We start from the raw sequence: 15,259 nt of genomic DNA on the forward strand, positions 1-15,259 counted from the left end.
TCATCACAAGGCCTAAAACAGCTCAGGCAGGAAGCTTTCAAGGGAAACTTATTTAGGCCATCGGAGAGCAGCTCAGGCTGCACACACTCCTGTGACTTGCTGCCTTCAGCAAGGCTGGCTGCCAAATACCAGCACCAAACGCAACACTCCTCCACTACACAGTGACACAATATTCAACATCAAGTAACAATATTTAAAAGTGCCTCCATATTACCTTGTGAAGTTATTGTTTTTGTGGAGAGACAAGGAAAAGATACTTAACCAGTGTACATCACTCAGCACGGCAGCTACAGCTCCACAAATCTCTAGAACCTCAGATAATGACAAAAATAGCCACTGGCAGTCTGAACTAAAACTCACTCCCCAACCTATTCTGCAACATTTTGCTATCACTGGCACATCAGGTGGCTGCCAGAAAGTTTCCTGGATCACTATCCTTTTCTGGAAAGGTCAGCAACAATTACAAACAGGACTGACAAGTTCTGAGTTAGTTTAAGACAGCATACTTGATGAGAGATCCCTGTAATTACAGACTGCAGAAAACTGCCTTCCAAATATTTTTCAACAACTGGGACACTACCACCACCAAACAGAACTAAAACGACACAATCTTAGAAAACAGCATCAAAAGTGATAGCAAATGCATTAAATTTTGACAAGGTATTCATTTACATGCAGCATTGACTGTTTAATTTTATATTACAACGTTCCATCAAATAAGACATAGTATCTAGTGTGACTTGACATAAACCAGTATTACATATCTTTAAAAAAAATAAAAGTCACCAAAACGAGTACAAACAAGAAGACAGCACTCTACATACCATTAAGCAGTTAATGTAGCAATAATCACATACTGCTAGCTGGAACTGAGGCACTACAGCTTTAGTATACTAGCAGAAATACAAGAGGTATTTTTAAAAACCCCATAACTTAATTTGTTTTAAAGTAACAAGAGCCTGCTGTTTTTTCACTGGACTGCTCTAAATACAATGTACTTAGCTTTTTCCTCTAGCCATTGTTAAGACTTCTACAGCTATCTACGTGAGTACTGTGTGATTTATTTTTATTTTCTTAAAAAGCATTACAAACAAAAAACTCCCTTAGATGCAGTGCCATCATTATTCAGTTCCCAAAAAGCCCTCACACCTTCCTCCTGCCTCAGTGCTGTAAAATAACTCTGGTGATTGCCCAGCAGCTGGCTCTCCCTGTAAGTGCTGGTTTGGGAGAAACTCCTGCGAACAACAAAGAAAAATTTGTTCTAAGTGCTGAACTTCTTTGCTGAGAAGCAAAATGCATAGGAGGGTATCCATAAACTGGCTATTATTTTAAGCTATGAAGTTATATTAATACCTCTGAATATCTTTTTAGTTTTGATACTTTTATCCAAGTTCTCTGAAGGGTGGTTCCCTACTGCCGTATGCTTCTCGCTGACAACATTGCTTACCCGTGATATTCTGAAGATAACTTACAGAGTTAAACTTCTTGTCAATAATTTGTTCGTTTTTATAAAAAACCATTAGGGACAACAATTTTTCCTGTACTCCTCCTTTCCTTCTAATCATTTCTCCACATGACTCCACTGTAAAGTGTACACTCTCTAAAAGCATTACAGAAAAAAATAACTGGTTTTGCAAAAGGAAGCAGAAACACTACCACACCTTGGCTCCCGGAAACTGCAATCAGGAACAAGTTAAGTAAGCAGCAGCCTTCCCACACCAAGGCACTGACACTACGAGACAAAGGAAAACCATCTTTCCTTTAAAAAAAAAAAAGGAACACCTTAAAATACACCCAGCCCTTCAGTGCTCCCTGGTCGGTCATTCCCAAAGGAGCATTTCTCTCTTTCTCTCCAGTGCCCACAGGCACAAGTCCCGCCGCTACTCTAGGCAGGGCCTACTTCCCACTGGAACCGACAGAGCTGTGTCCGCTTTCGCACGGAGCACAACTGAACACAACTACAGCGAACAAACAGCGACAGCAAACATCGGGGGTCATCTGCGGAGAAAGCCAAATGTAAAACACCTGGCGCACGGCACGTTTAAAGGGAATGCCTCTGAACAATCAAGATCATGTGAGGGACAGTAGTGATGACAGGATTATTTGCATTATTAAATCAATGAGCAAAATACTAAAAAAAAAACCCGACCTCTTCCCTCCTGCCGACTCACAGGCAGGTGAGCGTGACTCCCAAACCCCACAGACCTTCACCTTCACTGAGATGCTCCTGGGCCTGAAGGGGGGTCCCAGGGGACGCCTAAAGCCGCAACAGTCTTATTAAAACTACACTCTCTAAAGTCCTTCCAAAAAACATGTATTTAAAAAAAAAAAAAAAAAAAAAAGGAAAGTAATCTCAGACCAATTTGAAGAACACACTGACCCTGCAGTTGCCAGCGGCTCCTCTCCCCTCAGCCGCGGTCCCGGGACAGAACCGAGCACGCAGCTCCTCCGGCAGACAAAAGGAGCGCGGAGCGCGGCCCCGCGGAGCTCCGCGGTGTCCGACATTGGTCCCGGCGGGACAAAGTCCGCTGCCCACCCCGGGCCGGACGGTACCGCGCTGGTAGCCCGGGGCAGGGCCGGGGGCCGGAGAGCAGCCCCAGCTCCTGCCTCGACACGCGGCTCCCCCGCGGGCGCAGCGGCGGCTGGAAGGCGCAGCCCCCTTCAGAGGGTCCCGCGGGGCGGCCCCGCCGGGTGGGGGCCGGGGCTGCCGCCCTCCCCCGCGCCCCCGAGCCCTCCCCCGCCCGCGGGGCGCCCTCCCGCCGCCGGGCAGCGAGGACAAAGGAACGGCCGGGCCACCTCGGGCCGGCAGGGCCGCACAGCGCAGGCCGCACTCACCGCTGCAGCACCAGGAGGAGGGCGAGCCCTGCGGGAACTTGGCCGAGTCGGGCGCGATGCAGACGCTGGAGCCGAGGTGCGGGCACTCCATGGCGGGCGCGGCGGAGCGGGGCGGGCGGGCGGCTCCTCGCGGCGCTACAGCGGCGGCGTCCCGCGCACAACAGCCATCTTAAGGACGGCCTCCCGCTCCGCGCCGCGCGCGGCCGGGCCGGGCTTTGCGGGCAGCCGCCCTCTCTCCCGTCCGCTCCGCGCCGCTCCCCACCCGCCGGGCTTTGCAGGCAGCCGGCCGCCCCAGGGCAGCGGCGCGGCCCGGCCCGGCCCGGCGGCCTCCGGAGCCCGGGCAGGGCTGAGGGGTGGAAGGACCTTGAAGAGCATCCCCTTCCAACCCCTTCCACTGGAACACATTGCTCCAGGCCCCATCGAACCTGGCCTTGAACACTTCGAGGGATGGGGCATCCACAGCTTCTCTGGGCAACCTGTGCTTCACCACCCTCACAGTGAAGAACATTCTAATAGCTAATCTAAACCTGCTCTCTTCCAATCTGAACCCGTTCCCACTTGTCCTCTATCACTTCATGCTCATGCCTCATCTTTCCTGTAGGTTCCCTTCAGGTGCTGGAGGGCCAGAGTCAGGTCACCCTGAATGTTGCCTTCTGGCTGAGCAATCCCCGAAATTCTCTCGGCCTTTCCTCACGGCAGGGCTGCTCCACCCCCCTGGTCAGCTCGGTGGCCTCCTCCGGCCTCGCTGCAGCCGCTCCCCGTCCTTCCTGAGCAGGGGGCAGCCCTGCAGGTGGGCCCTCACTGATGGGCAGGATCCCCCTCTCCCTGCAGCCCAGGCTGGCTCTCTGGGCTGCATGCACTGACCGCCAGCTCGTGTCCAGCCTGTCCTCCAGTGCTCTGTTCTGTGAGATGCACGGCCTGAGGCTTGTGCCAGCATTTTTTTCAAGAGCTACATGGCCTCAAATTTAGCTTGTTACTGAATTTCATACTCTATGACTAATATTAAAGTGGCAATAAAAGTGCAGATGTTGCGTAACAGCTTTACCAGACAATGCAGAATAACTCAGCAGTTCTCACACAGCCATTTGCAATACCAAAATACAGTTCCTTTTCAAATAGAGCAAATAAAGTCCACCAGCATAAAAGTGGGGATTTTTTAGTCTAAGGAACAGTGACAACCATTACATATTAGGAGTTTTTGACCCTTACCTTAATGTGAGAAAGGCAATTTTGCCACTGGTTTTGCCTGTTGTGTGACCTTTGTGTAGACACAGAAAGCATCTACCTCAGTCTGTTATATGTGGTACTGCACTATTTCATGGAGGAATACTTTAGAAACTGACAGTTCTGTATGGATTTTCAGATGAGATACTTTAAATATTCATATCAAAGATGTCTTGGTGGTCACTAATCTCCTTGGCAAAATGTCATTCTTTACCCTTTGTTCTTTTTCACCCTGTTTACACAAGGAGGGGGAGGGAAATTCAGAGCATGAAATACCCAATTCTTCACAGCATCAGAAACTACTTGGACTACACTCTGTGGAATTAGTTTGCATTTCTAGCTGTGTAGTTAGAAGCAGCATTAGGTTTGACAGCAGCATTGATACCAAACTGTGAATTAAATGGCTGCAAATGTTACCTTGACACAAAACCATAGATCTTCCTCACATACCCCCATCCTTCAAACTTGTAAAATTTGATCTATTAGGTAATTAACATTCCCATCATATATTTTACGGTTGTATTATATATAATCTGTATAAAAATTCATATAATATTTTATATAAATTTTAAATAACTTTATTATTATATTTATACGTTTGAATTTATAGTTCTATAACATTTTATATAAAATTTATATAGAAATTTGTATAATTTTTGAAGAAGCAAATACAAATAGAGAAAAAAAATCAACTGGGAAAACATGATTTAAATTTGCTTCATACAACATACAAACCTTTGATATACATCTAAGAATTACTGGTTTAAGGAACTTTTAAAAAGGTGGTCATGTTAGCATGCTTTACATTAGCCAAAGGTCTTTTTGTTTATTTTGCACCCTCTGCTGCAATGTATAATGAAGACAACACATTAAAACAGCAGTTTGACTGCAGTTGCTCTCTTTTCTAACAAATGCATACATTTAATCCCCACCCATCCTTACACGCAAACAATGAGTAAGAAACCTCAACTAGATCTGCTCTTCTCACTTTCCCCTTGTACCTGCATCACTTGGCCTTCTCCAAGCAGTATAAACCAGAGTTTAACCAAAACTGTCAGTTCTTACCTCTGTGTGGATTATGTTTGTCTTTCAAAGTAAGAAAGCAATATATTAACAAGATTAAATTGAAATATGTTAAAATAAACACATTTATATCCTTTTGGTTGTCTACTTTTACTTTAGCACTGCTATTACTGACTTTACGCCTTCTTCCTTTGCAAGATAATAATGGAGTTTTCTTCCTTTTTTCATTTGTGGGTTGACAGCCATTCACTGCATCTTTGAACAGTGCAATTCTGTGCAAAAATGTGCTCATTTCTTTGTTTTAGTTGCCATGCCACGGAAAAACGTGGTAGCCTTTAAGTGTTTTTATCTCTAGCTGCCAAGATAAGTACTGAAGTAAGGATGATTTTATCTGTTAGGGAGTCATAGCAGTTATCACATATGTGATGATGCATAAGACCAGCATAAGCATGTTTGTAATGCAGCCTCTTTGCCTATTGAAAAATAATTGAATCACTAATGCAACTCTCAGCACTCAGATCTCAAAAGCTTTGCTTACAGTAAACAAGGGTATTTTCAGTGGCTTGCAGTGACGTGTACTTGTTGAGTGCAGAGGAAAAGTGGAGTAGGAGCTCTGGGTGTGTTTTTCCTTTTTGGTTAGCTTTTTCAGTAAGATCTCTTCAGTACGAATCACTTGATTTGGAACCAGAGCCTCTCCTCTTGCTCCCCCCTTCCTCAGATCAGAGTACTTTAGATGGTAGCTAATATAAATCCTATAGGCATGCTTATAATGGGTTCCATCAGTGCAGAACAGGAGCTTGTGATTTAGCACTGTGTATTAGAAATTTCTATTTAATATAGCATATCATTGTCTCTACTACAACAGAGATATTTCACACAACATCCTGTTCTGGGATATATGTAGTCATCCATCTATGCTATAAGCTCCACCTGAGAGCATTTGAGCTTAGAATTTGGTCCTGAATTGGTATCTTGCATATATACTAACAATTTACAGTGGGAGAAGGGAAGTTTGCATGGAGAGTTCTTCTGTTCTGCTGTATTCCTCAGAAATAAAATTGGTGGTGTTAAATACTTGAAAACATTGAAAACATTACCTGCCATGAGTATGTATTATCATATGATCTAATGATGCAGTAGCAGCATTTTTCCTTGTGCTCTTGGCTTCCTTAGAAGCCACTAGATGAACATCTCTCGGTGATCAAGTGAAGCAGATTGTTGATTTAGCTGACTTCCACATTTGCTGTGGAAATTGGAGAGCGTGGAACGAAGAAGGGAGGATGCTGCAGAAGTGGAATGAACGCTGACCTGAAGAATTGTAGTTCAGTCTTTGCCAGACAGTTCCAGCATATCACCTGGCAGACTATTTAAACCAATTTCTTTACAAAGCAGGCCGGTTTGCTTGTTTGAAGACTCATGTCCTTCTCAACTACAGGTGTGAAAAGAGTCCAGCTCTATTCAGAGCACACACATTGGACGTTTCCTATCTCTATGGATACACATCCATCCTCTTCTTCTAGATTAAATGCATAAAGATAGAAAGAATATCATCTCCCATGGCATGTTTCTTCTCATTCAGAATGAGGGACACTGGCCAGTGCTCTGAACACTCAGGTGAAATTAATATTAGCAAACCTTTTGCTCTGAGCACTGGGTTTAACCCCAGGTGGCAACTAAGCTCCACACAGCCTCTCACAGTGACCACTCTGAACACACTACATGCCAATCCAGACCTAGCAGCAACTTGATAGATTGGGATTGCACCTCTGATTTCCCAAAGGTATGACACTGAAACATTCAGGTATGACGGCAATAGTAATGGAGACCACAGAGGCCCAGAACAAAGAAGTGAGTTCTTTACTTGGTGCAGGTGAAACTCTGAGGCAGATGCTGGTAGGCAAAATATCAATAGAAAGCATCAGAATGTAGGTAAGTTGTAACACAAGGTCTCAGCTTAATAAAACCTCTGCTGAAGTTGGCCAAGCAGTTCTGTGACTTTTATGCCATCTGCAGTGGACAGAAGCTTAGCTGCAGGCACTGTGTATGAAACTACACTAGAGCACATTAAATATAACAAGCCCGTTTCTGCTGACATGTTGTCTCATTAACAAATCTATTTCCATTTCCTGTATGGCCTCTGAAAATAAAGCTCACACGCTTTTTCAGTGTTTGATCATAAGAACACCAGCACCTCTTTACAAGGTTCAAGATTCTTCTCTAAAGTGCGAGATCTCCGAGGTGAAGGACAGAGAACTCAAAAGGAGGCGAATGCCCAGAGCAGGAATCTGTGACAGTTCTGAGCCTGAGGCTGAGGCGTGTAACCGGGCAGGACTCGTGTCCAGGACACCTCTTGAGGGCAGTGTGACACAGGGCATGGAGCAAAGGGCCCAGGGCCCAAGGACGAGTTCTAAACTCTCCCTGCTCACATCGGCACTGCACAAACTTCCCTGGACAGCTACTGCCACGGGATTTATGGTTCTCTCCAGTAATATGGAAGATTTTAACCATCCATCATTTCTTAATGAGTTGCTTCCTGTGGGAAATAAGGTTGACTTTGGCAGTCCAAATGGCATTGGGCTGATACAGATTCCATCAGAAGAGTGTGTTTATTTTTTTAAGTAGAATTCAAATATATATCTGAGATCTAGTTTCTTTAATTTCTAAGAGCCTATTCTAATTTTTACATCACTTTTTTAAGGATTCCAGAAGCTACTAATTAAAAAAAAAAGGCAGTGCTGTAATTCTGCCCCAAACTTTGCCTGTTCTGCACTATCCCAGCTTGGGCACACTGTAAGGGGATAAATAAAGGTGAATGTGAGTAATCTCGTGGTGGATTTTTTTTAACAAACCAATGAAGATGTGATGAACAAATGGTACAAAGAAACTCAATGGTTTTCACATGAGGTATTATTTGTACACACAAAGAGTTATTTTAAATTCACGCTTTAAACAAATGCCTGAAAGTTCTCATATGTCTGGCAGCTACCAACACCAGCTTCATCAATTGTTTATTGTGCTCCAGAGCCTGCTCAATAATGCAACTGCATCGGAGTGACATCCAGCAGAATTAATTCATGTCATTGGCATTCAGTTTTTCCTGTATTTGTTATGTAAACTTTATGTTACATTATTCCTGAAGGCAGTCTTGAAAATAATGATTCTGCTTAAGCTTATTTAAAGATCAGCAGACTTTATTTCATCCCATCAGAACAGAATGTTTTATAGCCAAGATAACTAATTTATCTTCATCACAACTGAACTGGCTTACTCATTAATTTTTGGAAAATGAGGGAAGTACAAGTATATTTTTAAAAAGTAATAGGCAGCTCAGTTTACATACTGTATCAGAGCACAGAAAAAAAACTTCCAAGCATCCTGTTGAAAGAAAACCTAGTAGTATCTATTTGCTTGGAAAACATTATAATTGGGACCAGCTTATCCATTTGATCAAGGAAGGAAAAACTGTTCAAAAGCACTTGAGAAACTCCAGAACCTAAAACTCATTGGTACTATTTCTTGTGTCACAAGGGACTAACCCATAGTTATTTCTAAGCTACAAGTACTGCATGTTTAAATGACATTCAGGTTTTCAATTTCACTGCTATGATTAGTTAATTAACAAATCTAAGGAGAACACACAATAATCCAGATACAAAAAAATGTAAGAAATATTACTCTGGTAATAATCTGGGAGAATTAGGAAGACAATGAAATGGTATAGAATTATATTATTTCAGATAAAATTTAGGAATCAGAATGCAAAATCTACTTGCCAGTGAAAAAGTAACATGTAAAGAAACTCTTGTAAAAGAAATATTAAAATTAATTTCTGAATTCCCATCTCAAACTTACAAATGGAAAGTCCCAAGATGAATTGGGTGATCTAAAATGAAATTTTTCACCTCTAACCTCTGTTACAGTATCTAATTGTATATACTAATTATATCTGTTGAATATTACTACAGTAAAAGTATCCTATGTATCTGTGAACTGTAATTCTACACAAATTATATCACTTTTCTGCTATATTAAACAAGGTTGTTGATAGTCAAAGACTACATGCTATTTCTGCTTCTTTGTTTGCAGTAAGCTACAAAGGCATCCCACCTGTCTCTTCTGCGCGTACTTGCCTCCAGTTTTGTACAACAAATTTTGTACTGTACTGCACACATATTAGATCTTGGTTCTACTTTACTGCCCACAAATAACTGTAAATGCTAACACAAAATGTGCCAGCATCTCAGAGCATTTTGGTTCTGAAGTGTTTTGACTCCAAAGCAAAGTATCCCTGGACTTGGAAAAACTTGCCATTATACACAAAGATAGTATACACACTTCATTGGTAACTAGCTTGAATGAGACTTGTGTTAGCAAAATGGCACATTTTATCCTGCTTGGAGATCAGCTCATTACCAGGGAAACAGGAATTTTCCTGCCATGTCATTAGCATTACATTATTATGTTACTAATATTGTTATTATGTTACTCTTCAGGCCCAGTTATTCACATTGTCGAGTAGCAATCTGAATTGTGAAATAGGAGATCATCGGCCCAGATTTCCTTTCCTCACTCTCTTCTCTTAAATCTGTGAATTCAAGGACTGAACAAGGCCTTCTGAAATGTTCCTGCTCTAGCTGGAGCTTGAAACATGAGATGGCAAAATCTCAAGGGAGAGGGAGATGTTCAGCTTGTTCTGAAATAAGAAGCTGTTGGGACATCCTGTGAGCAGAACTAAACAATTGAAAGCAGTCTTGCAAAGCCCCAGACACTCCTAGTTACTGGGCTGCTGATCAGGCTGACCCCAAACTTTGCCATACCCATCCTGCCGTACCTCCCTCCTTCGGCATGAAGACCGCCCATAGCCAGAACCAGCCTGGTTATGGTGATATTATGATATTGTTGATAGTGCTGTATAAGCATTAGCAATGTTAAACCACAAGGTGTCTATGTACAAGAAACATAAAATTTAGGACTACCTGCAAGCTTCTTCCTGCAAGAATGAGCACTGTGTACGTTTTGTCTCTGTTGTTGGCACATGCTCCTTACATTGTTTACAAATTATTCTGTTTTCAGTGACACCTACAAACATTTCAGTAATCTGAGATTATATTTACTCAGCTGAGCACAAGCTGTCAGGGGGTATGCAGATGCATCACTAAGGGCTGAAATGAAAAGTGAAATTCAAGAATCCGTCTGACTTGCCATCATCTGGACACATTTGTGGAAAACGTGGAAATGCAGATAATGTGGAATAACTCTTCATGCATTGCCTGTCAGTGAAGGAGTATTTCCCATTCACCTCTGTAAGCCAACAACTGCAGCATTTCTTGGTTGTGTAATAAGACAGGCTATTCAGCAATGTTCCCACTCTACAGTGCTGGGCTATGCTGGTCCCTTTGACTCTATTTGCTATGATAATGTGGTTATCAGTGTGCATGAAATATCACATTGCAGCTCTGAACACGAGACTGCTGCAGCACACAAGCTGGTGGGACAGCTCCAACAGCTCCGTGTTCCAAGGCTGACTCCAAGAGCCCCTGGTGGGGGGGTTTCAAAGCAGCAGCTGCACCCCAGTGCACTCCCTTCCCAAAGGGAACCCAGGCCAGCAGCTGGGGACTCCCTGCATTCCTGGAGACAATTAATATATTGAAATATTTTGGGGACATATTATTAAAATGTAAGCAGAATACATTTAAATTTAAAACGTTTTCATGCCTTCGTGCAAAAAACTGGCCCCCATTTCGCTGTCTCCCCACTCATAATTCCCTGGCTTTTACAGTCACCATGAAGAATCAACATTTCTGGAAAACTACAACACTGACTTTTTTCACATTGGTTTTTAAAGCCAACATATGATTGGCAAAGTGTTTACCAGCCAGACAAACCAAGCAAGCTTTTTAGGTCTCCAAAGATAATAAAATAGTGCTTGGAGCATGGCCTGCCTTGAGTTTCTGCACGAAGCTCCACAGAAGGAGATGGTTATTTTAATCATCCTGTAGTTTCTTAAGCGTAGGTTCTACTGCTGATTTAGAACAGGCTCAATCCAGAACACTAAGCCATAAATACATTTGGAGCTGAGGCTGAAGCAGAATTAATATTCATCTCTCTTGTTTTATTTTAAAATATACCTTTAGATCTCTCGATGTGTAGCAGAGTCAGTGAGTCACTCCAGACAATTTAAAGATGTTTTGGAAAAAGCTGTAAAGTACATTTTTGGCTTTGTTTTTCTTTCTTCCCTTTCTTTTTTTTTTCCAGTCACAAGCAGACTTGGCTTTGTCATTTGGTGGGTTTTTGTAATAGAAAAATGAGAGTTGAATAGGTGTTAATGAGCACATAATCCCCCTCAGTGACACAGACACTCCAAGAGAAATGGAATGACTTCTAGCTGGCCTCTAGCCAGCCACCCTGTGTGCTGGAGCTGGTGGAGCAGTGACAAGGGGCCTCTGCATCCTCCTGTGCAGCAGCAGCTGCAGTGAACCTCAGTGCTCAGAGCACAGGGCACAGCTGCAAGGAGGGAACTGGCCATTTTCCCGCACTTCCCCAGTTCATATTGCCTTGTGGGTCTGGCTGGCCACAGTGTGGGGAGTTTGCAGCACCTACAGATATTGAGAGAGGTGTAGGGACAGAAATTAGGCAGAAGCAAGTCATTCCCAGAGTAAGAAAGTGACAGTCAGCATGGGGACTCTCTGCACCCTGCCCAGCTCACTTTCTTCCAGCCTGCCAGCTTAGAACCCAGACAAGGCCAGAGCTGACAGTGTAATACCTCTGTCTTCTGTACAGCAAGGCTCTACTCTGGCTACTCCTTGCTCAAGCCTACACCATGACCACGTGTGGTGAATGAAGCAGAGAGGAGAGGCCAGCAACAAAAATGATCTGGTTATTTTGAGGAGTATTTCGGGGAGGATCCAGGGGTGCAAAGCAGTGGAGAGAAAGCTGTGTTCCATTTTTAGTGGAATGCCTCACTTTGCTGTACTGTGTTTTGTGACTTGTTTGCTTGAGCCTTTTTTTAACCACACTTTTGGGCTTTCCAGTGTGTGCAGACAGGACAAATATAGAATATAGTGACTAACAAGCATATACCTGCTATTTAGTTGTTATATAAAGTGCACCTGAGTACACCATTAATTCACATTTTAGGTTTGCTGGAAACTTCTTTTGGAAATTTGTTCTGGGCTGTTGCCACCTTGCAAGGATCCTTTCTCACCACCCCCATCCCTCCCCCCAGGCAAATCCTCAGCTTGTTTTTAAATTACTACATAGAAGCCCTGTTAGTCACAGCAGCGACCACAAAAACCATTTTGACTTTGAAATTCTTATTTCATGCAACTTTCTTAGGTAACCTTTCCTAACATAGGATACCATTTGTGCTTGTCATGTGGCGGCAGGCTCACCATCCTGGTAGGTGACAAAGAAATGTGTTGGAGCCTGTTTTAGGTAACAGATCTTCTTGCACATCATTCACAGCCATCACTATCAACAACACAGCCCAGTGCCCTGCATGGGCCCCAGAAACACACATCTGAAGTGACCTTCCTGCCCTCATCAGCAGAACGAGCCATGCCCTTGTAGACCGTGCAGTAACCATGCCAAAGCAGCATATCCGCCCGTGACTGAGAACCCCTGTTAAGTCATATCTTATCTATTAGCATCAAAAAGCTTTATTACCTTTGTATATAATCAGTTTGTTATTCACTACATGCATTCTCTACGTGCATCTAAGCAGACACTTAACAGGTTTTTTTCTCAGACACTGAATGCAGTGCCTTGAAATTAACTGGCAATATATTTGTGCTTTGGACTCCCCTGCATGCCAAGATTAGCAGTATTTCTAACTGGCTGCAGTCACAGACACTGTAAATACAGCATTCAGTCTGCTTCTTTGATCTGTTTAACCTATTCTAGGCATCATAGTTTAGTCTGCTGTTTAAATACAAGTTGGGTTTTCCCAACAGCTGGGACCTGAAGTCAAGTTGCTTTATGGTCATGTTTTACTGTAATAGGTTAACTTCAGTCCAGAAATGCAAGAGAAATTAATCCTTCTGCCAGAAATGAAGACATACACTGAACAAAATCAATATATGCACTCAGAGGGAACTTTAGGTCTGTGCCTGATGGGATCTTACATGCTCCTGTAAATCTGTTTGAGAGCAGACTTCAGGGAAGACAAGCACTAAATCTGAATATCAGTTTGAACAGAAAAAAAAATGTTGGGGAAATTGATTTGAATTTGTGCAAGTGGTCACAAACAATAGTGCCTGATCTTCTCTTACAGGAAATCCTGGAGTGCTGCTCTGCTCAGTCTGCCAGTTCCCAGCCCATTTAGCATCTGCTTCAGAACATGCAAGAACTCTTAAATACAGCTTCACTGGGCTGCTCTGCCACAGCAGAAACTTTTTTCATAAGGGCATAATATTTTGGGGAGGGCAGATGGGAAATTGCTAACATATAGGGAATTTCAAGAGGTCAAATAATTTAGAGGGCAGAGGACTGGATTTATGAATTCCTGCTCTAACTCCATAGCTTGCAATGACCAGGAATCAGTATCTTGGTTTTGTGCATCATCTGCAATATGATTTTTTAAAAAGCAGTTCTTACCTTGAAGACTTGCAGATGTAATGAAAACAAGGCAAAACCAACACCCACCAACACCCACCATCCTCCCAAACTGGGGAGTTGGTGAGACCCCATGAGATGGCCTTATGACCAGACTGATTTTAGTTACTGCAGATAGTGAGGTAATTGCTTCTTTTGGATCCAACTGACCTTCTTTGCTTTCTGTTTACAGTATGCAAGTATGCTCCATAGTCTGTCTGTTATGGCCATTTATCTGTATTTTTACTAAAAGGTTTTTTAAAGAAAGGCAGTATCAGCATCTTCTCCAACACTGCTCACCTCAGAACAGAATCACAGAATGAAGTAGGCTGGAAAAGACCTTTGAGATCATCAAGTCCAACCTATGGCCTAATACCTGCCTGTGTGAACTGCAGCCCAAGCTGCCCTCACATGTGCCATGCCCTCAAAGACATGCTGCTCCCTCAAAGATGTGCCATGCCTCAGATGTGTCATGCCCTCAAAGACAGGCTGCTCCCTCAAAGATGTGCCATGCCCTGGGTCACCGCACTCCCTAGAGCCTTCTTTGACTCAGACTGCCGAGGGCTGCAAGAAGCTCCACCCAGCACCTGAATGGCTGGTGAGAGCACCTTGTTTTCTGCTTTATTACAGCTTCGCCTCTGAGGTTAAACACACCAGGAAGAGGGAGTGATTGTGGTCAAATGCTCACAGAATTTGCAAGTGAAAACTCCAAATGTGCTCTCTAATGAGAATGCCTTGTCTCACCCATTTGCTTTGAACTTGTCCTGTGCGCTTTCCATGATCACATCAGTCTTTGCATTGCTACTGCCTTGGCAAAACACCACCAGGGTTACAGAACAGTGCAAGGCAAAGACTCATAAACCCACACTGCAGAATTCCAGCCTGACTTTCACTTGTATTTCTCATGAGCCACCCCCATCTGTGAAAATGTTGCTCTGTCTCTGCCTTGGCCTGGTGGGGAAATGAAAATAGACTGCTTGCAAATTAAAATTTCTTAAAGCCAGAATAAAATGCAATCCCTATGTAGTTTGTGCAGAACACTGGCAGGTAACTGTGTGAGGGAGCTTTTTTTTCCTCTTATTCCATGGCTTATATTTTGGAAGCAAGGAGCTTTTTCTCCAGCCAGCCTTGAAAGCACAAGCACTGCCTGGAATGCCTCTCATAGTCGTGAAGCCAAAATGGCTTCTGCTGTAGCAGGAACTAGGGGAGGAGAGGTACAGATTGTGAAAATGCAAAAATGGTCCGAGGGGGATTCTAAGAATCAGAGCATACTTCACCATGGTGAATGTTTCAAGATCACTGGCAGAAAAGATGAAGGAAGGAGATAAGAAAACACAGTTTGGCAGATAGCTCAGTCCATACACCCCTACAAAACATGGTCTTTTTGTAGAGCAGGTAATTTTCAGCTCTTGATACCAACCTTAGCAGCTTGTCAGACAGGCTGCCAGCTATGTGAAGGCTGATGACAAAACTACTTATTCTACAGAAACCTACAAAATGGTGTTTCCAAATTTCCATTGGGTTAGGAAGGTCCTGCAAGCTGTGTGCTGATAGCCCTCGTGCTGAACACACTCAATATGCCTTT

The 15,259-nt window shown here is 43.3% G+C and overlaps 1 protein-coding gene across 2 annotated transcripts in view; it reads right to left on the bottom strand.

Moving 5' to 3' along the window:
* Positions 1–3,034, bottom strand: part of USP3 (ubiquitin specific peptidase 3) — a 38,049-nt gene extending 35,015 nt beyond the window's left edge. Inside the window, exon 1 of one of the 2 annotated variants that reach the window (XM_064721960.1) lies at positions 2,836–3,034. In XM_064721960.1, the coding sequence (XP_064578030.1) occupies positions 2,836–2,926 (91 nt within the window). In that variant the 5' untranslated portion in view covers positions 2,927–3,034. Of the gene's footprint in view, positions 1–2,380; positions 2,488–2,835 lie in introns of those variants that run through there. The other variant, XM_064721962.1, reaches the window with a different exon arrangement.
* Positions 3,035–15,259: the final 12,225 nt, after the last annotated feature.

Source organism: Zonotrichia leucophrys, chromosome 10 (genome assembly GCF_028769735.1).
Source record: "Zonotrichia leucophrys gambelii isolate GWCS_2022_RI chromosome 10, RI_Zleu_2.0, whole genome shotgun sequence".
Taxonomy (NCBI): Eukaryota; Metazoa; Chordata; class Aves; order Passeriformes; family Passerellidae; genus Zonotrichia; species Zonotrichia leucophrys.